The sequence below is a fragment of the Labrus bergylta genome, chromosome 2 (genome assembly GCF_963930695.1).
Source record: "Labrus bergylta chromosome 2, fLabBer1.1, whole genome shotgun sequence".
NCBI classification, from domain to species: Eukaryota; Metazoa; Chordata; class Actinopteri; order Labriformes; family Labridae; genus Labrus; species Labrus bergylta.
This window is the reverse complement of record NC_089196.1, coordinates 36,298,723-36,322,606: the sequence shown is the minus strand read 5'-3', so window position 1 is coordinate 36,322,606 and position 23,884 is coordinate 36,298,723. Positions and strand designations below refer to the sequence as shown.

The 23,884-nt window shown below is 45.8% G+C and overlaps 3 protein-coding genes across 3 annotated transcripts in view; 1 reads left to right on the top strand and 2 right to left on the bottom strand.

Annotated features, from left to right (window-relative positions):
* The window catches only part of mmp11a (matrix metallopeptidase 11a), a 193,741-nt gene that overhangs the window by 89,987 nt on the left and 79,870 nt on the right, over positions 1-23,884 (top strand). The gene's annotated exons all lie outside the window — the stretch shown is intronic.
* On the bottom strand, positions 186-11,492 carry gle1 (GLE1 RNA export mediator). The gene is made up of 15 exons (XM_020658132.3): positions 11,302-11,492; positions 8,988-9,233; positions 8,684-8,830; positions 7,708-7,856; positions 7,560-7,620; positions 6,697-6,954; positions 6,348-6,573; positions 6,136-6,248; positions 4,144-4,356; positions 3,850-4,040; positions 3,639-3,768; positions 2,826-2,927; positions 2,108-2,190; positions 1,632-1,695; positions 186-1,208 (listed from the first exon to the last, which is right to left on the bottom strand). Exons 1-15 carry the CDS (start codon positions 11,398-11,400, stop codon positions 1,140-1,142), a joined length of 2,151 nt encoding a protein of 716 aa, XP_020513788.2. The 5' UTR covers positions 11,401-11,492; the 3' UTR covers positions 186-1,139.
* Positions 12,473-23,195, bottom strand: LOC110002511 (outer dense fiber protein 2-like). The gene is made up of 17 exons (XM_029282222.2): positions 22,899-23,195; positions 22,694-22,786; positions 20,345-20,484; positions 19,618-19,750; positions 19,401-19,532; positions 18,905-18,979; positions 18,714-18,785; positions 18,501-18,617; positions 17,205-17,402; positions 16,606-16,715; positions 15,462-15,597; positions 15,272-15,382; positions 14,926-15,189; positions 14,049-14,149; positions 13,436-13,598; positions 12,919-13,044; positions 12,473-12,800 (listed from the first exon to the last, which is right to left on the bottom strand). The coding sequence occupies exons 1-17, from the start codon at positions 22,995-22,997 to the stop codon at positions 12,654-12,656; spliced, it is 2,217 nt and encodes a 738-aa protein (XP_029138055.2). The 5' UTR covers positions 22,998-23,195; the 3' UTR covers positions 12,473-12,653.

The window sequence follows — 23,884 nt, the reverse complement described above, 5'->3', positions numbered from 1 at the left end:
ACATGTCATCCTGAAGAGTTTAAGTGCAGCACGGTGAGACACAGAATTAATTACTTACCAAAACAACTGAATACTTTCTCAACATGCTGATGGATTCTGCGCCCCTGAATCTGAATGATTTAATGACATTTGTTCTTTTCATGACGGGTGAAGAGAAAAAAACAGACTGGAGGAGGATGAAAGTATCCGATAAACTGCAGAGGAAGTTTTTATTTCAGACATTTGTGAATTTAATGCAGATTACATCTCATGTAAAAACCAACATTATAGCTTAAACACACATTTCCACTCAGTCACATTCCTGTTTCAACGTGACGTCACCGAATCGTTCGTTTCTGAAATCCTGACCGATAACGTCAGCACGTTTACATTTCTGATGGGAGGTGAAAACATCGCTCACATTGATTCAACAACAGCTCTAACCCGCCATCCTCACGCTGGATTACATAAAAAAATAAAATAAATATCAAAGTTCATATCATGAAACTCTATTTTTGATTTGAACAGAGGCCGTGGAGACTTCTTAAAAACAGACAGAATATAAATCGTATTTACCTCCAGCTGGACGTCAACACAAAAGAGATAAAGTGAAGCAAACAGCCCGACAGTGAGTTCGCTGAGCGGGTTCAAAGGTCAACATGCAGGAGACGCTCACATCTCAACCCAGAGCAGGATTAGTTCACACCATCGTTACATCTGCTCTTTGGTTACACACACTCAAAGATTAGGAGGAGCATTTTAAAGATGGAAGAAGCAGCGGTGATAGAACTACAGATGCATGTTTGAACTACAACTCCCAGAAACCCACAGACACCGTAAACTGAGAGGATGGGTGTTTTGATGATTATTCCTCTCTCTAATGAATCACAGGATGCTTTTAATTTCAATCACGGAGAAATGGACTTCCAGAACACCTGACTGTTGTCGCCGTTTGATCTACAAAGGCTCAAGTTTTTTTTTTGTTTTTAAATCGAGCTGCGGCCTCGAACTCATCCTGATGAAGACAAACGGACAAAAAGCTCAGCGTTCAAACATCGTCAAGGCGACCGTGCAGTCAGTCTCTCTTCATCGTTTCCTCTCTGATTTATTGTGTCCTAAACGCCGTCACCCAGCAGCGTCCATCACGCCGCCCTCCTCCATCACGTCCTCCAGAAGGTGGCGCTCAGCTGGCCTTTAGGCGGGCTGATCTGTCGGCTCTGCAGAGACGTCTACGAGACGGAGGAAAAAATGTAATTCAGCAAAACAGAGCTCACAAAGACGCGCCACATAAATCTGTATTTCTCTCATGCAGTTTAGCAAAATGACTCAACAGCGCCCCCTAGAACTTTTCCAAAATGGCCTCCCCCGTAGAGGTTACTTTGACCTACATGTATGAAACTCAGTGTGCATATAAAAAAGCCAAAACCCAACAGGAAGTCCGACTCTTTGATTTGAATTTCAAAATAAAAAGTCTAATGTTTGCATCTGACAGGTTTCCTATCTGAACAAATCCTCAACATGATTCTACATCAAAGGGTGTGATTTTGTGGCTCGTGTGGCGTGCTGTGATGTCAGGTGGTTCTCTGAGAACACCGACCTCTGACCTCTGACCTGTGGAGCGGCTGGCGAGCGAGAGCTTCTCTCTAACGTACCTCCAGAAACTGTTTGAGTCTGATGACGGAGCCCATCTGTCCCGTGCTGGTCACCGCTTCAATCCTGCACAAAGCAAAAGACAAAGTCAAACACACCTGTGTGTGTGTGTGTGTGTGTGTGTGTGTGTGTGTGTGAGAGAGAGAGAGAGAGAATGAGTGAGTGAGTGAGAGAGTGAGAGAGTGAGAGAGTGAGTGAGTGAGTGAGTGAGTGAGAGAGTGAGAGAGTGAGTGAGTGAGTGAGAGAGTGAGTGAGAGAGTGAGAGAGTGAGTGAGTGAGTGAGAGAGTGAGAGAGTGAGAGAGTGAGAGAGTGAGTGAGTGTGAGAGAGAGAGAGAGAGAATGAGTGAGTGAGTGAGAGAGTGAGAGAGTGAGAGAGTGAGTGAGTGAGTGAGTGAGTGAGTGAGTGAGTGAGTGAGTGAGTGAGTGAGTGAGTGTGTGTGTGTGTGTGTGTGTGTGTGTGTGAGTGTGTGTGTGTACCTGGGGAAATATTCCTCTTTAAGCAGCAGGATGAGTTTCCAGAACTGATACTGATATTGTTTCACCAGAGCGTAACCACACACCTGAAGGAGACACAAACACACACACCTGAAGGAGACACAAACACACACACCTGAAGGAGACACAAACACACACACCTGAAGGAGACACAAACACACACACCTGAAGGAGACACAAACACACACACCTGAAGGAGACACAAACACACACACCTGAAGGAGACACAAACACACAGACGTGTAAACTGTGAGAGCGCTCACACACACACACACGAGGACAAATAACCATGGAGTGTGGAGAGCGACGATGTCATGTGACCCAAACAGCTCAACACACACCAACACAATAATTCACCAACAACCAGAATCCTGACTCTGAACATGTCACTGAATCTCTCACCGTCACACATGACTTCAGAGTTAACAAACATGGCCGCCTACAGGCATGGAGACATTTAGATGTTTCACAAAGAACGAGGTTAACATGAAGACGAAGACGTGGAGACGGCGTTAAGGTGGACTGAACAGGTTACAGAGCGAGATGGAGGAGAGGGTCGTTTCATTCATGTGACATTTCCCAGAATAATCAGGACTGTGATTCCATCTCTCTGGTTGTTAAACCTCTGTGAGCCTCTGTGTCGGTGATGTGATGTGAGAATAAATCTGCAGCTTTACAAACAGGAAGGAGCAGAACTCACCTCCAGGAAGTCGAACAGCAGCGTCGCCGTGATGTCGGCGATCGGCTCCATGTTGAGCATCTGAGCGAGCCATCGCCAGCCGTTGTTCAGACCGTGAGGAGACTGAAAGAAATCCAATGTTTTTACTGTCAGAGAAGAAACCTGATTCTCTACACACACAACGAAGGGGAGATAAAAAAGTATTAAGACAAATGGAGAACATTCAGTCTTTAGTGTGAGAGGACGTTTTGATGTAACTGCAGCCAACGCCCGGTGGACTTCAGGCCGATGCAGACGCCATGTATGAGGCGTACGACTCGTTTTAAATCCATTCAGCTCCATGACCTGGCGTCAGTCGTGTGGTGGACACTGAGGCTCGATGGCCGATCACTTTTCGATCAGCTGCTCTCGACCAGTCGGATGTTTGATACACGACTGCACACACTCACATTTTAACTGACAGACAGCGTCTGAAATCACCGTGGCAACAGCAGGCATGTTCTTTTTATCTGTCTCCTCCCTCCTGTCATGAAATACCTGAAACATCTGCAGGCCTCCAGCTGACAGGGAATATTTGATTTAGCCGTGCATGCGAGACATCTGAAATCGACTTTTCTATCGTACATCGTGAGCTCAGGTCGTGTATCGTAAATGATTCAGTCGGCGATGTGAGCAAAGACTTTTCTGCTATTGTATGTCTGGCTTTAAATGGCTAGAGCTGCTCATTGAAATGTGACACATCAGAGGTTATACTTTAAACGTTCAGTAGCGTGCTGAATAGCTGGTTAAAGATCTGGCTCCTCCTTTAAAATGATTAACGGGTCTGTTTTTTACCCCCTGCTTGGCGCCATAGGGCCACCTGAGCTGGATGATGGCGGCGTAGAGACGGATCATCCCCGACATCCTCTTCAGGAAACTGTCCTGACCTTCGACCCCGGAGTCGTCCACGCGGTAACCGAGAATCCTGAAGACATAAAAGAAACGTCTTTTAAATCCGTCCAGATTTTTTATTAAACCATAGAAAGTGTGTGAGCCGCCTCCTGACCTCTGGTAATCCTCCACCGCCATGCCCTCCTTCATCGGGGGGTAATGAGGGACGGCGTACGGACATTTCTTGTGCAGGTGGGCGAGGAGGAAGTCGCCGACTCGAGGGTGAAGCTCCCAGACGCCCGAGGCCACCACGGCGATGGGGAACGCCGCTTCATGATGGGACGCCACCTCCTCCTCTCCTTGTTTCTGCAGAGACGATAAAAAGAGTTTTAAAAGAAAACATTTCAAACAACGGGACATGAAAACACGATAAGACGGAATAAAAACATGTCCAGTGTTTTTCACTCACCACAAACTTCTCAGCCAGTTTGTAGCAGACGAAGTCGAGGCCTTTAGGATGCTGCGAGGTGGAGACGGACCGCCCCCCCGACACCACCGCCCGGCCCGACACCAGCTTGTCGATCTTGTCGAAGATTTCTCGGAGCTGTGATCCGGAGTTGCTGGAGATCTGACTGACGGGGATGCTGGCGGCTTTCTGGAGCTCCAGCTTGAGCTTCTTAGTCTGAGAGCAAGTAAATATATAAATACTGTAAATAAATATAATATATATAAATACTGTAAATAAATATAATATATATAAATACTGTAAATAAATATAATATATATAAATACTGTAAATAAATATATATAAATACTGTAAGTAAATAAAATATATATAAATACTGTAAATAAATATAAAATATATAAATACTGTAAATAAATATAAATATATATAAATACAATATATATAAATATAAATACTGTAAATAAATATAATATATATATAAATACTGTAAATAAATATAATATATATAAATATATATAAATACTGTAAATAAATATAAATATATAAATATAAATACTGTAAATAAATATAACATATATAAATACTGTAAATAAATATAACATATACAAATACTGTAAATAAATATATATAAATACTGTAAACAAATATTATATATATAAATATAAATACTGTAAATAAATCTAAATATATATAAATACTATAAATAAATATAATATATATATAAATACTGTAAATAAATATAAATATATATAAATACTGTAAATAAATATAGTATAAATATATAAATACTGTAAATAAATATAACAAATATATAAATACTGTAAATAAATATATATATATAAATAGAGAAATACTGAAAATAAATATATATAGAAATATACCTCATTTCGTTACTCTATACCACCTCATTTCGTTACTCTATACTTGTATATGTGTAATGACAATAAAGTTGAATCTCATCTCATCTCTCATCTCAAATACTGTAAATAGAAACTCCTCAAAAAAAGTTTGGAAACGTTATTTCGGTCCCTTATTTCGCCCCTTTAATCATTTGTGTTATATTTTATATTGTTGGAAAGCCTGATTAGTCACCTTTACAACGAGGCATAACTTGTAAGGATTGTGTATTCATGGAATGAGCAACACAGCTAAACGTTTGGGTAGCACCCCAATAGAAATGTGCTAAAATCCCCAGCAATGTTCTTCTGTTGGTATTACGACCAATCACATGCGTCTGTGCTGATGACTGACGAACGTCGAATGAAGTATTTTCATCCCTCGTTATTCACACGTCAGGTCATGATCGTGGACACCATGTTCTCCTCCTGAGTCCGAATAAAATTCTCTCAGTTGTTTAAATCAGGTGATATTTATATTAAAGAGAGGAGATGAGTCATGAATTATTTAAAGAAAACAGAGGAATGTAAAGTGAGACATGAAACACCCCCGTGTCGCTGGAATGGAACGATCCTGACCGTCGACTGAGAGCAGACTTCAGATTTAATTTTAGGCTTTTTTTATATATTTAAGTGGATAGAGCAGGAAACCGAGAAAGAGAGAGAGGAATGACACGCAGGCCGCCCGCTTGGAGGACTAAATGCTGCGTTCAGGTGCTGCTCGGATGGTCCAAGTTTCTGAGTTGGGAAGTCGACTTCAGTGTGTTCATGTGATTTCAGTTGAGAAAGTTTGAATGTTTTAACAACAGCACAAAACAGAGTTGATGCTACAAAGAAGAAGAAGATCAGTGAGATGTAACTGTTAAAAGTTGACATGCAATACGTGAATTAATAAAAAGTATGTTAACATGAACAAAACATCTTTTATGTGATGATGATTCAGACGTCAAGTCGGGTACTTAATTATTTTCAGAGTTTCCGAGTTCTTGTTCCGACTTGAGCAGGTTTTACAACTCTGAAACTAATTTTTCCGATGTTTCCGACGCCACCTGAATGCACCATATAGGCTCCGTACATGAGGTGGGCCGTCATCACTCACCTGTGCGTCTTTCGGGGCGCTGAGTTGTTCGAAGGACTTGGCGCACTGAGCAGCCGACTCCTGCAGCTCCTTGAACCATTTCAGCGTGCCGTCCTCGGCGCTGTTCTGCAGACCTTTACGAGGACCACAACCAGGACTTAGATTATTCTGCACCGCCAGACGCCACCACAGACCAGAACATGAGCGAGTAACGAGACGAGCAGATCTCTCACCTTTCCTCTGCGCCTTCTCTTTGGCCGACTGCTCCGCCTTCTTCTGCGCTTCCTGCTGCGCCTGGAGCTCCGCCTTCTTCCTCAGCTCCTCCTTCTCCTCCGCCTGCTCCTTCTTCTTCTGCTCCTGAGCCTCGGCGACCTCCTCCTGCATCAGCCGGATCTGCGCCCGCATCTCGTGGAGCGCTCGCTCGGCCACCGCCATGTCCTCCACGCTGGGAAACTCTCCCTGAGGAGACGCAGACGGACGGGAGGGAGGAGTCATATAAAAACTGCACACTACATGTTGTAGTATTGTGAAGGAGGGAACCACGATCCAAACCTGAACACATTAGTAAAGACTCAAACTGACCTCTGCCGTCTTCCTCACGACCTCGGACACCTGCGAGCACAGCTGGTTCCCGCGGGCGCTCAGGGAGCTGAGGCTGGCGGCGGGGAGGTCGGTTTTAGACAGCTTGGACGGATCCAGCAGCTGGTTGAGCTGCAGGATCTCCTCCTGGATGGTGTTCAGGTTCCTCAGCCTCTCCCTGCCCTCCACCTGACGCTGCCGCTCGAGCTCCGCCTCCTTCAGGCGCTGCTGCTCCGCCTCCCGCAGCCGCAGGTTGAGGATCTGAAGACGCAGACGAGGAAAGGAAAATATTTAAATCGTACAAAACAGGCAAAAGTAGGAGGGCGAACATTCTCCGTTTGATGCTCAGAATGAGGTATAAAAACCATCTCAAATATAAAAGATGTAGCAGTGTCGGTCATACAGCAGCCGTTTTCTAAAGACTGTTGTCATGGAGACAGGATGGACGTGCAGCGCTTTTATTCTCAGTGCACAAACTCTTCATCCAAATGCTCCAGAGCGCACAGCCAGCACAAGATGGACACAGGGACCTTACTTTGTCTGATATGGAAAAGTTCAATGAGGGTCTGGATTTATTCCAGACTTTAGTGTTTGCATTATTTGATCATGATCTATTAGAGAGGCTTAAAAGTTGTTGTTTCAAGAACTTTAAAGATCACATATCCTCCTCCTCCTCCTCTTCAGTTTAAAAAAGTGTCAGAGCTCCTCAAAACATGTGTGTGAAGTTCTAAATCCACTCTGATCCTGTATTTGATCATGTCTATAAACCCCTCTATTTCAGCCCTGCTCAGAACAGGCTGTTTCTGTGTCTGTACCTTTAAATATGTAAATGAGCTACTGTGTCCTCTATCCGCTGATGATCGTACCTTCATCCTGTGTCGCTGCTCCTCCTTCAGCTTCTCTTGTCGCCCGATGCTCTCTTTCGTCCTGCAGACAGAAATCAAACAGACGGACGGGTCAGTACACGGGCAGTATTTCAGAAGTGTTGTTGAATCCTTGCAGGGGGCGTCTTACTCTCGGTCCATCATGTCCCTCATGCTCTGGTACTCCTGTCTCTGTTTCAGCTCCATGAACTCCTCGAAACGCTTCAGCTGCTCCGACTCGGAGCTCGCCACCGCCGCCACCAGCTTCTCCTGCATCTCCTGCCGCAGTTTGAGCGCCATCTGAGCACAGAGGTTCAACACATCACTCAGGAGAGACTACAGCGTCTGTAAAGGTTTATAATAGTCTAAAGCAGCGGTTCTTAACGGGTCTATCCTAAGAACCCACAACAACATGACCTTAATGAGACATGGGAAACAGATTTCTGATATTTTCCAACTCGCGATATTTGGTCGAGTTTAGACCTCAGACGGTAAAAGATGAGATGGAACAAAACAATCATTTCACTAAAAAAGGCGACTCTGTGACCCACTTTTGGTTCCTGACCCACCAGTTGAGAACCACTGGACTATATGTAAGTCTGACCCCTAGTGTTTAAAATGTGTACTGCAGTCTAAATTCTAAACATCATAGAGAGCTGTCCCCCCCCCGTCCTCCTCTCTAGAGTGGATGCTCACTCAGGTCACCATGTGGTGGACTCTGAAGCTTCAGTGTTTATCCAGCTCTGCATGGGTCTGTAAACCTTTCTGTGTTCTAACCTCTCTCCATTTTTCAAAAGCATCTCCAATATTGATCCTAGTTTGAGCACGTTTCTGCTCGTGGAGCTTATTAGAAACATGCAGAGGCTTTTTAGGTCGGGTACAATCACTTCTATCTGAACCACTTCTCTTGCCCGCTTCCATCGCTGCAACACCTGTTGACCTGATAACTGCTCTCATATCTGACAAACCGAGGGGCGTCCAAAACGGCCGTGTGGGGGCGTGTCTTAAAAGCGCCTACCTTCTCTGGTCCAAACAAATCCAGAGCATTCAGGAGCAGAATCTAAAGTTAGAAGGAGGACATACTGGCTGCTGAACAAACAGTTTATCTAAGAACGGTTGTATCTGACCTTCGCCTTTTCCCGCTGTTTCTCCTCAAACTTGAGAATGCGTCCGGCCGTCTCCATGGCTTTGGGTGACAGGAGAGAAATGGTGGGAAGAGAAACAGGAGTGGAAACATCGCTGATATCTGCATCTTCCTCCTTCAGCTCGACAGCCTGCAGCGGACAAAACAAGAGTAAATGTAAGAATCAGAGACGGAAACAGACGAGCTCAAAGCGAGTCAGAGGAGGAAGTACGACAAAACACAGAGAGAGAGAGAGAGAGAGAGAGAGAGAGAGAGAGATCAGGGTGTACTCAGGTGAGGAGACCTACCTGCTCACTGTCCGTCCTAAAAGGCGGAGCTGAATGCAGCGTGTTGCTCCTCCCGTTGATGTCCGGGATGGATCCCGAGGAGGACGCCGACGCAGAGTTCTCCTCTGAGAGGCCGGGGCTCGAGTCTCCTGAGCTGGAGCCCAGAAAGCTCCTGGAGGTCTGTGGAGGTAAAGGACCCAGACGCTCCAGAACGACCCCGGAGCGCGGGGACAAGCTGAGGTCCTCTCTGCAGCCCGCCAAAATGTCCTGTGAGAGCACAGACACACATTAACCCTCAGGGGTATGATTCTGTCATCATCTTACAGAGATGTTAAAGAGAGAGAGAGCACCGACACACATTAACCCTCAGGGGTATGATTCTGTCATCATCTTACAGAGATGTTAAAGAGAGAGAGAGCACCGACACACATTAACCCTCAGGGGTATGATTCTGTCATCATCTTACAGAGATGTTAAAGAGAGAGAGAGCACAGCAGACGTTTTAAAACTCTGATTACAGCTAAAAAAAAATGTCTAAATGTTTGAGTTTCTGCGTGAAGAAGTTGTTCCCTTATGTCTTATGATCAATGAGTCTCTCTGTGAGGAGGTTCCTGGTTTGAATCCCCGTCAGGAGTCTCTCTGTGAGGAGGTTCCTGGTTTATATCTCTCTCTCTGTCCATCTAAACAACATTATTTCATTAATATTATTTCATTAATATTATTTTATTAACATTATTTTATTAATATTATTTTATTAACATTATTTTATTAATATTATTTCATTAATATTATTTCATTAATATTATTTTATTAACATTATTTCATTAACATTATTTTATTAACATTATTTTATTAATATTATTTTATAAATATTATTTTATTAATATTATTTTATAAATATTATTTCATTAACATTATTTTATTAACTTTATTTTATTAATATTATTTTATTAACATTATTTTATTAATATTATTTTATTAATATTATTTTATTAACATTATTTTATTAATATTATTTTATTAATATTATTTTATTAATATTATTTTATTAATATTATTTTATTAACATTATTTTATTAATATTATTTTATTAATCAAAGTGTTTCTTTAACTTCTCTGTAATTTTAGTGATTTATAAAAAACAAGTAGAGGAGGTTAGCTCTGCTCGGCTCATGTTGACTATCCTCCCAGTTTAACCCGGGTTAACTCACCTCTCCCCTCCCAGTTTAACCCGGGTTAACTCACCTCTCCCCTCCCAGTTTAACCCGGGTTAACTCACCTCTCCCCTCCCAGTTTAACCCGGGTTAACTCACCTCTCCCCTCTCAGTTTAACCCGGGTTAACTCACCTCTCCCCTCCCAGTTTAACCCGGGTTAACTCACCTCTCCCCTCTCAGTTTAACCCGGGTTAACTCACCTATCCCCTCCCAGTTTAACCCGGGTTAACTCACCTCTCCCCTCCCAGTTTAACCCGGGTTAACTCACCTCTCCCCTCTCGGACCAGTTTAACCCGGGTTAACTCACCTATCCCCTCCCAGTTTAACCCGGGTTAACTCACCTCTCCCCTCTCGGACCAGTTTAACCCGGGTTAACTCACCTCTCCCCTCCCAGTTTAACCCGGGTTAACTCACCTCTCCCCTCCCAGTTTAACCCGGGTTAACTCACCTCTCCCCTCCCAGTTTAACCCGGGTTAACTCACCTCTCCCCTCTCTGACCAGTTTAACCCGGGTTAACTCACCTCTCCCCTCCCAGTTTAACCTGGGTTAACTCACCTCTCCCCTCTCGGACCAGTTTAACCCGGGTTAACTCACCTCTCCCCTCTCGGACCAGTTTAACCCGGGTTAACTCACCTCTCCCCTCCCAGTTTAACCCGGGTTAACTCACCTCTCCCCTCCCAGTTCAACCCGGGTTAACTCACCTCTCCCCTCTCGGACCAGTTTAACCCGGGTTAACTCACCTCTCCCCTCTCGGACCAGTTTAACCCGGGTTAACTCACCTATCCCCTCTCAGACCAGTTTAACCCGGGTTAACTCACCTCTCCCCTCTCGGACCAGTTTAACCCGGGTTAACTCACCTCTCCCCTCCCAGTTTAACCCGGGTTAACTCACCTCTCCCCTCTCGGACCAGTTTAACCCGGGTTAACTCACCTCTCCCCTCTCGGACCAGTTTAACCCGGGTTAACTCACCTCTCCCCTCTCGGACCAGTTTAACCCGGGTTAACTCACCTATCCCCTCTCAGTTTAACCCGGGTTAACTCACCTCTCCCCTCTCGGACCAGTTTAACCCGGGTTAACTCACCTCTCCCCTCTCGGACCAGTTTAACCCGGGTTAACTCACCTCTCCCCTCTCGGACCAGTACGGGTCGAACGGGATCTTGGCCTTGGTGGACTTCTTTAAGGCCTCTAAAGTTTCCCATCGCAGATTTTCAGCAGGCATCGCAGCGAGATGAGAAATTAAAAAACCCAAACTACGAACTCATGCTAACGCTGGGCTAAGTTTGAAAACACCGGATGGGTTACATCAATGACAAACCGACGAGAAACAACCCGCCTCATTTCAGTTCCGCTGCGTTTCCGCTGCGCCATACCTGTGTACAGTAAATACCTGAAATATGATGTTTATTTTCTGTATATTTAAATCCTATATGTGGCATTAAAACAAGAAGACCTCAAATATGTAATGGAAATACAAAAGATGTTTTTTTGTGTCTTGGTAACTCAACTGTAGACATCGTTTTGTTACAGTCTGATACACTCTGCATGATTAATATTCATTTCCTGCATTTCCACCAAAATAACCAAAATAACCTCCTCTCATGATAAAACTTAGAAAACGATTCTAAAACAGCACAAGATAAAATTCGGCCTTAAGTCATTCAAAAAGTATATTTCTTATGTGTTAAGTGTTACATGGTCCATGGCGCTTCGTGCCGGCACACCTCCCTTGAGAACCCGATCATAAATGTTTCTATTTCAATTAAACACAATGTTGTCCTGATGAAATGTACGCCGAATTAAAAAACCGACACTATTTGTTTATAAAATGTGAAAATATTTATTTTTCTTCATTTATATATTCGCTAGTAAGTAAGGATATCATGAATTGCCAAATTTATTAACGAGGTTTCGCACGTGAGTACAAAAATATGGTGATTTGACACTTTTTTTAGGAAATCACTTATTTTACTTCTTCTTTTTCTTTTTTTTTAAAAAGGAAGAATTATGTTTGGTTGCTCAACAATCTATTGTCTCAAAAATATTTAAAGAATTAAAACTAAAAGACACATTTCTCCTTAAAACAGCATTTTCTTAATCACAGCTGCTCTTAATTGATGTTCTTGTTCTCGTGTTTTTAACCCTGCCTGCTCTTATCGTTTGCTTTAAATGCTGGGTTAGTTTGTAGCACTTTGATTGTATTAATAAAATGAACTATTATATGTATGCACGTCTAAAAGTAAAACATTTTTTTGAAATGGGATACATTTAAAATACGGCAACAGAAACAAGAATGGCGCAGGAAAGAGATTTATTCAAAACAATATAAATACATTTCATGCAACAAATTAGTCATCATTTCTTTTAAAAGGATTTTATTCATTCAGTGACGAGCAGAGGTATTTAAAAACACGACGTGGGTCGACTTCATTGCTTTGAATGTATGAATGTTTCTCATGTTGGAGGAGTGTACGGTCAGCTGGTGAGCAAAGACTCTCCAAAGACGTTTCCATACGAGGTTTTAAGAAACTGAACATAATTCTGCAGACTTCGGTTTGTCGAGTCGGACTGCTCCAGTCGTTCCTTCATGTTCTGCAGCTGAGTCTTAAAACGACGCTCCATCTGGAGACACAAAACACAGAAACGTTTATCGTTTGATTTCCTGGTTCAGTCACAGCGTGCAGCAGCTCAAACATCAAAACTAACAGCTTTGTGACAAACGATGGAGGTGCTGCCGTACCTCCTCCTTGCTCCTCTGCAGCTGACTCTGCTCCGTCTTGGCTCGGCTCAGCTGGCTCTGCAGGTCCAACGCTTTGGACTGAGACGCTCGCTCTTTGGTCAGAACTCTCTGAATGCTCTCGTCAACCTGCAGGCCACGAGAATAGATCAATAAAAGAGCTTAGAATCTGACGAGCAGTGATGTAGAGTGACATACGATATAATGAATGTCAGTGTGACTGAGATAATATCTCTGAGAAATCATCATCTTGTGTTTAGGGGGCGTGTCACTCACTTAGACCGTAACAACGGGAAGATTGTGGCCGTAACCAAGGGGATAAAAATCAAACTACGGATGAATTGAAGTTATTTGTTCTTTTAAAAAGAACTAAATCACAGTGAGGACGTGGAAACAGCCGATCAGTGGTGGTCATGATTTGAAATAAGTACGACAACAACAAGCTGAGCTTCTTTCTCTCTGATGTTAAGATACTGTACGTTGTCAAAGGATGCAGATAAAAGGTCTGAACAGGAAGAACCTGTCTCTGTGCGTCATCCAGAGCTTGTTGCAGCTGACGGGACACGACGCTGCACTCGAGCGTCTTCTCCTCCAGCTGCTGCTGAACGCTGCGGACGCCGGCTTCCTTTGACGAGAGAGACTGAGACATCGCGTTGTTTTCCACCTTCAGGTCCTCCAGCCGCCTGCAACACACGACACAGACATCAACAGCTGATGGCAGAGGAAAGGACAGAGGAGAGAGGAGAGGAAAGGACAGAGGAGACAGCGGAGGAGACAGCAGAGGAGAGGAGAGAGGAGACATCAGAGGAGACATCAGAGGAGAGGAAAGAGGAGACAGCGGAGGAGACATCAGAGGAGACATCAGAGGACCCATCAGAGGACCCAGCAGAGGAGACAGCAGAGGAGAGGAGAGAGGAGACATCAGAGGAGAGGAGAGAGGAGACATCAGAGGAGACATCAGAGGAGAGGAGAGAGGAGAGAGGAGAGGAGACAGCAGAGGACCCAGCAGAGGACCCAGCAGAGGACCCAGCAGAGGAGACAGCAGAGGACCCAGCAGAGGACCCAGCAGAGGAGACATCAGAGGACCCAGCAGAGGAGACAGCGTTGACGGTCAGCTGTGTCAGTGTGTGTACCTCTCTAAGTTGTGGACGGTCTCTTTGAGGACGTTGTTCTCTTCCTGCAGCAGCACGTTCTTCTGCTGAAACGTCTCCAGCTGAGCGCCCTGCTGCTCCACCTGGGGAGGAAGGAGACACAATCAAGGAGCTGCAGCAGAGTCCTCAGATCAGAAACAGAACACCCCCTCTGTCTGTCTCCTCTGTCCTTCATTTATCCTGAAACGTCTTTAAAACAGAGGGACTCTCTCTCTCCTCCGCCCCTCCACCGCTGGAGGTCGGTGCTCTCAGAGAATAACCTTCAACTTTTAAAATGTGTCAGTGACTTATTGGAGTACGTGGGTGTTACTTCCTCATTTTTCATCCGTCAACCTGCTCTGGATTTCATTTTCTTTTTTTCTTTCTCTACCCCTCCACAGTGAAAGCTTCCTGTGTTCTTTTTTCAGTTTAATTAATGTCATGTTACTTGAATATGAAAAAATCTTTGGAAGAGATAAATTGTTAAATACACTGTAAGCCTCTTTCTGCAGAGAAAGTGCTCCAATGTTTGAAAGTTTGAGGGAGGAGTCTTGCGATTATTTTGCTATTATGTGTGAAGAATACTTTTCCTAAATAAAAAAATGTGTCATTGGACTCTTCACATAGGATCCTCTCGACTTCCTCTTGACTCTGAGGAAGATGCAGTGTGCATCGTTTCGTTGTTCCTTTGCAGCTTAATAAATTGAAGTGATTTGTGTGCTCCTGTATTCTTTGGATCGTGGAGGTGTGAAGGCGTCCATTAAAACATTTTCTGACTTCTCTCCTTGTTTTAGTATCTGTCCACTTCTTTATCTTGTTGTTGTTAAACACTTTGTATCCTGATCCTGGGCTTTAAGAACCAAACGGCTGCGTGCTGTACCTTGTGTCTGACTTCAGACAGGGCCGAGCTGTGCTCCACGTTCCTCCTCTGGTGGGCGTCGGCCTCCTGCTGGGCGTCTCGGAGCTGCTGCTCGCTCCTCCTCAGCCTGTCGGGCAGCGCCTCGAGCTCCCGGAGCCGGACCAGCAGCTCCCTCCTCAGCTGCTCCATCTCCCTCTCCAGGCTCACCTTCAGCTCCCGCGCCTCCTTCTGCGTCGCCTCCAGCTTCAGGCGGTGCTCCTCCGCCTCCAGGCGAGCCTGCTGCACCTGCACGCACACGTCTGAGGTCACTCGAGGAAGCAGCAGGAAACTGTCTCGTGTTTGCAGATTAAATGTGTCGATGTTTTACCTTCTTCTTGTATTTCTCCACCAGGCTTTCATGTTTTTTGATGGCAGATTTCAGCCGCCGCGCTTCAGACTGCAGACCCCCGATCTTCTCCTCAGACGACCTCAGCTGATCCTAAACATGAAGTCATAAATATTCATGAAAAAGCTCTGATGTTTTGGGGGAATCTGCCTCAGAGGTTTTCTGCCGGCACCTTGAGTCTCTGGTTGTCCAGCTGAGTGGACGTGTTTTCAGAGCCCAGATGTTGGATCTGATCCCGGAGCTCGTCCCTCTCCGTCCGACTCCTCTCCTCCATCGAGGTCATCTTGGAGGTCAGCTCGGTCACCTGACTGAGACGCAGACGGGGATGTGAAGAGTGTTACATTTAGTTCACTACAATCCCTGAAGTGTTTTCTAAAGCTGTTTTCACACTCCTGAAATCGACTGCTCCTGAAATCCTCCTGATCAGCTGTTCACACACGCTCCTCACAGAAGGAGAATCTCTGTCACTGACTCCTCATCTTTATTAAGGTCGCCATATTTTTGTTACCTAAACGTTTTTAAAAGATACAATCTCCGTTATCTTAAAGGCTTTCTATGAGAGTCTCTGTGAGTCATGACTGTCTACAATGGGTGTAACACCCGAGTCCCACTGTCTGTGATGTTTTCAGAGTTTTCAGAGTCCTATCTTCAGTTTGTTTACATCGCCAGGACGGCCGGCTGACTCCTCCCCTCGTGTATAAAAGTTGTTTAATTGAGGGACTAGAGAAAAGAAGAATAACATACTGTACTCACTGCTTAACTGTGTTTCTAGATCACGCTCATTTCAGGTAAATTTACATGCAGTGTGAAGATACGAGCATAATAAAGATCGCTAGCATTAGCATGCTAACACAACAATGCAGCGCCAGTTGTTTTGGTTTCATGCTGGTGCTCAAGGGCGACATCTGCTGGATCAAAACATCACATATAAAGACTTTAAAGAAAGAAAGTATTGAAAAGTGCCGGAGCTTAAAAAAACTTCTATTTCTTAAGACGGATGCAGAGGAGAGGAAATGGTCCATCAAAACAATCGTGCTTAAGCACGGTACGGGACAACTGGGCCGAGTGTGAGTGCGTCCTCAGACAGTGTGCAGGAGACTGTCTGCAATTTTTGGGAATTGAAAAAAAAAAGAGAAAGTTTCCAATATTGTTTGCCCCCCCCCTTTCTCTCTTGTTATCTTGTATTGATCATAAACACATTTCATTCCAGCTGCAATAACAGTTTATCACTTCAGGCTATAAAGTTTAAACACACACACCCTCGCATGTTGCAGCATCATGATGTCTAAGAGAAAACTTTCATTAGGATCACTCACAACTTGAACGCAGACAGCTCCTCCTCCAGCGCTCCTTTGGCGGCGGCCTCTTTGGAGTGTCGGAGGCACCAGTCGCTGGACGTGGACAGAGACTGGGCCAACTGGGATTCCTTTAACACAACACAGATTTGATCACATTTATTATTTGTTTACACTTCTGTTCAGATATTTATCTTTTGGTATCTATTTTGGTGAACTTGTTGACATGAAGCTGCTGGCTCAGCTGATCCCGTCTCTCCTCTGTCACGACCTCTGAAGACGACACAGAGGGGGTACAAGGTCGTAAATGATTCATTCCTCTCCTTTCCATTTCTTTTAAAGCTTCTGTACTTTTGGATACTACTGAAGACGGCCCACTAACCCGTGTTTGTGTGTTTCAGTGTAACATTGAGCTCATCCAGGAGGCCGACTGAACTTTCTGAGAACTTGATTTGCATAAACTGTCTAACCAGACGAGACACACCGCCGCCAGTTAGAAAAAAGATTTGCATGCAGCCCTGTGGATAAACCAGAGAGGACCAGAACCACAAAGAGACCAGACCATCCCCCCCCCCTCCCCCCGGTATCTTCTGTAACGTGTTCCCTCTCTGCATACTGACCTTCTCCTGCAGTTTGGCTGTGAGCTGCCTGGCCGTCTCCTCGGCTCGCTCGGCCTGCTCGGTCAGCAGAGCCAGCGCCTCCTGCTCCTTCAGTCCCCGCTCCTTCTTCTCGTCCGCTCTGCGCTGCCTCAGCGTCTGCAGCTCCTCCTGCAGAGCTCCAAGCGCCTCCTGCTGCTCCTCCTGGCTCTGCAGCATCCTCTGCTCCACACAAACAAATCAACAGTCTGTGTGTCTTTGTCTCTGAGTGTCAGAGAAAAAGCAGCGACCAGCGTCTTTATTTTCATGGTTCTGACTTTAATGTGCTCAGAGTACTTAGAGTTTAAAATCTTTACACTTTTTCAGACGTCACTACTGATCTATTCTTCCTCTCTTTAGAGTTATATTTTAGGCCATATTTGCCTTTAATTTAAGTTAACAACATTGTCTGACTGCTCATCATTATAGTGTATCTGCACTTCAACATATGTCTCTCTGATTGCACAGCTCTGGATAACCCTCGATATCGTTATTGCACATTTACCACTGTCATCACTGTTTCTGCAAACTTACATCTCTTACCTCCAGCAAGTATTTTTACATTCAGTTCACAAGCCTGAATAAATGTTGTATTTCATTTTTTTTAACCAGTAAGAATGTTCAGTTAAATCCTTGATGTATAAATCTCTTCTTATTCTTATTTTTTATATTCTAAGTGTTTATTTACTTTGAATCTATTCTTATAATGTTTTATCTGCTCTGATAACCTCCTGCTGTAACACCACAACCAGTTTGGGATCAATAAAGTCATTTATATGAGATAGAACACCTGAAGAGAGACAGGAAACGTTTGGAGGAGAGAGTGGGATGTGTGTGTGTGTGTGTGTGTGTGTGTGTGTGTGACGTGCAGCTGTCGTCCTCGCTCTGTGTCTGATCGGAGCCGTCGTCATCATGAAGCTCGGAGGTCGGAGGGCGAGCATCCTCCGTTTGATGCTTAAAAAAGAACGATCTCAACACGGCTAAAAGCAACAGAGCAGAGTCGGTGACAAGAGACTGTCGTCATGGAGACGAGCGCTTCATCCAAGCACGGCCAGCGCTGGTCTGCCCCCCCAAAGAAGCCCAGGTGGGCGCAGGTTGTTTCAGTTTGAAGAGTAATAAAGACTGATGGTGAGCTCTGCAGAGCCTCAAATGAAGCCGGTCTGAATCACTTATTTCACATCCTAAAGGAAACATGGAGTAAGAGCAGGACTCGCTCTCTTTTCTTTTCTGTGACTCAGAGTTTCAGACACGGTGTATCTTTCTGACTTCATGTTCACTAACCTGAATGTGAGCGGTCAGGCGGCTCTTCTCAGCGTCCGCTCTGCTCAGCTCGGACTGCAGACGCTCCCGGGTCGAGTGCAGGACGCGTGACAGCTCCTCCGTCGTCTCCACTTTGTCCTGCCGTGACGGAGGAGAGGAGAGGGATGTTGTTACCACGGGAACCTCAGAAGGTGAACACTCACAAACAGTTCATGTGGAAACGTTTATTCAGACCTTTTCAAAGTCCAGATGCTCCGCGAGCGTGCACGCCTCTCTCTCTTTGTTGGTGAGTTTGGTTAAAAGTCGCTGGAAGAGAAGAAGAAGAAGAAGAACTCCCCTCAGTTGTTTATAACGCTGAATAAAGAAGAAGAAGAAGAAGAAGAAGAAGAAGAACAGCTGCGTTTGAGCAGCTGACAAATACTCACGATGTTTTCTGCTTCACTGTCGGCCAGTCTCGTCTTTATGGCGTCTTTCTGTTCCAACCAAATCAGAGATTCTCTCTGTGGACAACGAGACAAAGTGTCAACGTGTTTCTACTCCAACAATCTCTGACATCAGAACGATCCAAAAGTAGCAAACCTTTTATGAACTAGATTTAGTTATGTTAGACGGTGCGCTGGAGAGGAATGAATCCATCAAACTTTGACAATTCAAATCAAAGTTTTGAATTCTGGTATCGTGACATCTGGAGTCTAGATGAAAATGTTTCAAAGCCGCGATATTTACGCCCCTGTGACGTTTCGGCTTCAATCTGAATGTTGAAAAGGCGTGATGTGACCTCACAGACTGGGACACCGATGTTACGGCGTCGCGGAGTCCATATGATTTATTATGACGGCTGAGTTTAGTTACAGAAACATTTGTTGAAAAAAAAAGAAGCAGTCTGAAAAGAGGCTGCAGATTTCATCCACTTCCTGTTACCTCGTATTCCGTCCAATCTCTGAGGAGCTCTCGCAGGCCGTGATTGGTGCTGTCAAACATGGCGATCTTCTCCAACAACAGCTGCTGCTGCCGTCTCAGCGACGCCGCGTGCAGCTTTGACAGACGCTTGTCCTGAAAACAGATGAAACCATTTTTTTGAATCATGGACTCAAAATCCCTCCTGACCAACCGAGTGCGCTCTCTGATCATTTGGTACCTTAGCCAGGCCGTCTATGGTTTCCTTCAGAGCTGTCAGCTGATTGGCCACAGCTACGCCGTCGATTTCTGCCTCTACGAGCGCCCTCAGGAGCGCAGCAGACTCTCTGGATTGTTGAGCCCTGACATCCGAGCTGAGGAGAAAGATCAGAGTGATGATTCCTCTATGACCCTCTCTGTACGGTCTGTGTTTCTCACCCTCCGTGGTGAACTATGTCAGTGAAGAATGGCGAGGAGACGTTTACTTTTCAACTTTGAGGGTGATGACCACAGAGCGTAAAGTAAGATGTTGGTCTGGATCAGGGATGGAGCAACTTTGGTCACAGCAAGGGCCACATTCATCTAACTGTCACTGCCAGGGGGCCAAATTGTAGAATACAAAACGATTACAGTCGATGATGTCTCAAACTGAACTCAACATGTACCACTGATCACATGTTATCATGGACATATTTCTGCTTTTCATGATTTTATGGCAGATTTTGTCATGTTTTCTTCATGTTTCCAATTAGTTGTAAATGGTCAATGTAAGAATTGACCTGAGGGCCACGTTGAGGGTTGACGGGGGCCGGGCCGCCAGTTGCCCACTCCTGGTCTGGATGTCTCACAGATGCAGAGTCCCCCAAAAGAACGTCCTCACATCATCTCTGACTTTGTGCAGAATAAAGACGAGGAGGCTGGAGAGAGGAACATTCAGATGTTTGTGTTCACACTTGAGACGCTCTCACTTGTTTGAACGACGAAGGCCTTCTTGCTCTCGGAGGAGGGCGCTGAGATTTTTGGAAACAGCAGCTAACTCTTCTTCTTCCTCCTCTGCATCGCGCTGATGTCTGGCTCCTCTCTCTGATTGATGCTGAACTCTGCTTATCTGAGGAGAAGACCAAAAAAACTGATTTATTTAAAGAGAACACACTGAAAAAACAATTCACCAGGAATTTAAAAACAAGGCTTTAAAATAAACTGATGGGGCGCTGGTGGGTCAGTGGTTAGGGCGCGCGCCCCATGTATGGAGGCTGTCGCCTCGAGCGGGAGGCCCAGGTTCACATCCCACCTGTGGCCTCTTTCCGCATGTCGTTCCCCGCTCTCTCTCTCTCTCTCTCTGGTTTCAGACTCTATCCACTGTCCTCTCTCTCTCTCTCTCTCTCTCTCTCTGGTTTCAGACTCTATCCACTGTCCTCTCTCTCTCTCTGGTTTCTGACTCTATCCACTGTCCTCTCTCTCTCTCTGGTTTCTGACTCTATCCACTGTCCTCTCTCTCTCTCTCTGGTTTCTGACTCTATCCACTGTCCTCTCTCTCTCTCTCTGGTTTCAGACTCTATCCACTGTCCTCTCTCTCTCTCTGATTTCTGACTCTATCCACTGTCCTCTCTCTCTCTCTCTGGTTTCTGACTCTATCCACTGTCCTCTCTCTCTCTCTGGTTTCAGACTCTATCCACTGTCCTCTCTCTCTCTCTGGTTTCAGACTCTATCCACTGTCCTCTCTCTCTCTCTCTGGTTTCTGACTCTATCCACTGTCCTCTCTCTCTCTCTCTGGTTTCTGACTCTATCCACTGTCCTCTCTCTCTCTCTGGTTTCAGACTCTATCCACTGTCCTCTCTCTCTCTCCCTGGTTTCAGACTCTATCCACTGTCCTCTCTCTCTCTCTCTGGTTTCTGACTCTATCCACTGTCCTCTCTCTCTCTCTCTGGTTTCTGACTCTATCCACTGTCCTCTCTCTCTCTGGTTTCAGACTCTATCCACTGTCCTCTCTCTCTCTCTGGTTTCTGACTCTATCCACTGTCCTCTCTCTCTCTCTGGTTTCAGACTCTATCCACTGTCCTCTCTCTCTCTCCCTGGTTTCAGACTCTATCCACTGTCCTCTCTCTCTCTCTGGTTTCAGACTCTATCCACTGTCCTCTCTCTCTCTCCCTGGTTTCAGACTCTATCCACTGTCCTCTCTCTCTCTCTCTGGTTTCAGACTCTATCCACTGTCCTCTCTCTCTCTCTGGTTTCTGACTCTATCCACTGTCCTCTCTCTCTCTGGTTTCAGACTCTATCCACTGTCCTCTCTCTCTCTCCCTGGTTTCAGACTCTATCCACTGTCCTCTCTCTCTCTCCCTGGTTTCAGACTCTATCCACTGTCCTCTCTCTCTCTCTCTGGTTTCTGACTCTATCCACTGTCCTCTCTCTCTCTGGTTTCAGACTCTATCCACTGTCCTCTCTCTCTCTCTGGTTTCAGACTCTATCCACTGTCCTCTCTCTCTCTGGTTTCTGACTCTATCCACTGTCCTCTCTCTCTCTCTGGTTTCTGACTCTATCCACTGTCCTCTCTCTCTCTCTGGTTTCTGACTCTATCCACTGTCCTCTCTCTCTCTCTCTGGTTTCAGACTCTATCCACTGTCCTCTCTCTCTCTGGTTTCAGACTCTATCCACTGTCCTCTCTCTCTCTCTGGTTTCAGACTCTATCCACTGTCCTCTCTCTCTCTCTCTGGTTTCAGACTCTATCCACTGTCCTCTCTCTCTCTGGTTTCAGACTCTATCCACTGTCCTCTCTCTCTCTGGTTTCAGACTCTATCCACTGTCCTCTCTCTCTCTGGTTTCAGACTCTATCCACTGTCCTCTCTCTCTCTCTCTGGTTTCTGACTCTATCCACTGTCCTCTCTCTCTCTCTGGTTTCTGACTCTATCCACTGTCCTCTCTCTCTCTCTGGTTTCAGACTCTATCCACTGTCCTCTCTCTCTCTCTGGTTTCAGACTCTATCCACTGTCCTCTCTCTCTCTGGTTTCAGACTCTATCCACTGTCCTCTCTCTCTCTCTCTGGTTTCAGACTCTATCCACTGTCCTCTCTCTCTCTCTGGTTTCAGACTCTATCCACTGTCCTCTCTCTCTCTCTGGTTTCAGACTCTATCCACTGTCCTCTCTCTCTCTCTGGTTTCAGACTCTATCCACTGTCCTCTCTCTCTCTGGTTTCTTGTGCTTTTCTTCCAGATCGTTTTGAAACACGTGGTATTTAAAAAGTATCAGTAAACAAAGTAAAGTCAGCTGACAGCACGTTCAGCAGCTCTTCATTGTAAACAGTTCTTTTATTCTGAGCTCACCTCTCTTCTGCAGGTGAGTCTTCCTGGAGGAATCCACGGCGTCTTGACCTTTGACCTCCCTTCCTCTCCCTTCACCTGAGCATCTGTAGTCCTCTGCAGAGTCAAAACATAACTTCTGAATCATCACTCACAGAGAGGAGTCACATCTCCCAGTACTCACAGTACTCCCAGTACTCCCAGTACTCCCAGTACTCCCAGTACTCACCTGTGGGGTTCTGCTGGGACTCCTCCTCATGTGAACATGGACTGGTGTGGTCTCCGGTACGTGGACGTGGACCGGCGACTGTGACTCCCGGGTCTTCATCCCCACTCAGACCGCCAACAGGGTCAGCTCAGACCTCAGACCTCCAACAGGGTCAGCTCAGACCTCAGACCTCCAACAGGGTCAGCTCAGACCTCAGACCTCCAACAGGGTCAGCTCAGACCTCAGACCACCAACAGGGTCAGCTCAGACCACCAACAGGGTCAGCTCAGACCTCAGACCACCAACAGGGTCAGCTCAGACCTCCAACAGGGTCAGCTCAGACCTCAGACCGCCAACAGGGTCAGCTCAGACCTCAGACCTCCAACAGGGTCAGCTCAGACCTCAGACCACCAACAGGGTCAGCTCAGACCACCAACAGGGTCAGCTCAGACCTCAGACCACCAACAGGGTCAGCTCAGACCTCAGACCACCAACAGGGTCAGCTCAGACCTCAGACCTCCAACAGGGTCAGCTCAGACCTCAGACCACCAACAGGGTCAGCTCAGACCTCAGACCACCAACAGGGTCAGCTCAGACCTCCAACAGGGTCAGCTCAGACCTCAGACCTCCAACAGGGTCAACTCAGACCTCAGACCACCAACAGGGTCAGCTCAGACCTCAGACCTCCAACAGGGTCAGCTCAGACCTCAGACCACCAACAGGGTCAGCTCAGACCTCAGACCACCAACAGGGTCAGCTCAGACCTCCAACAGGGTCAGCTCAGACCTCAGACCACCAACAGGGTCAGCTCAGACCTCAGACCACCAACAGGGTCAGCTCAGACCTCAGACCACCAACAGGGTCAGCTCAGACCTCAGACCTCCAACAGGGTCAGCTCAGACCTCCAACAGGGTCAGCTCAGACCACCAACAGGGTCAGCTCAGACCTCAGACCACCAACAGGGTCAGCTCAGACCTCAGACCACCAACAGGGTCAGCTCAGACCTC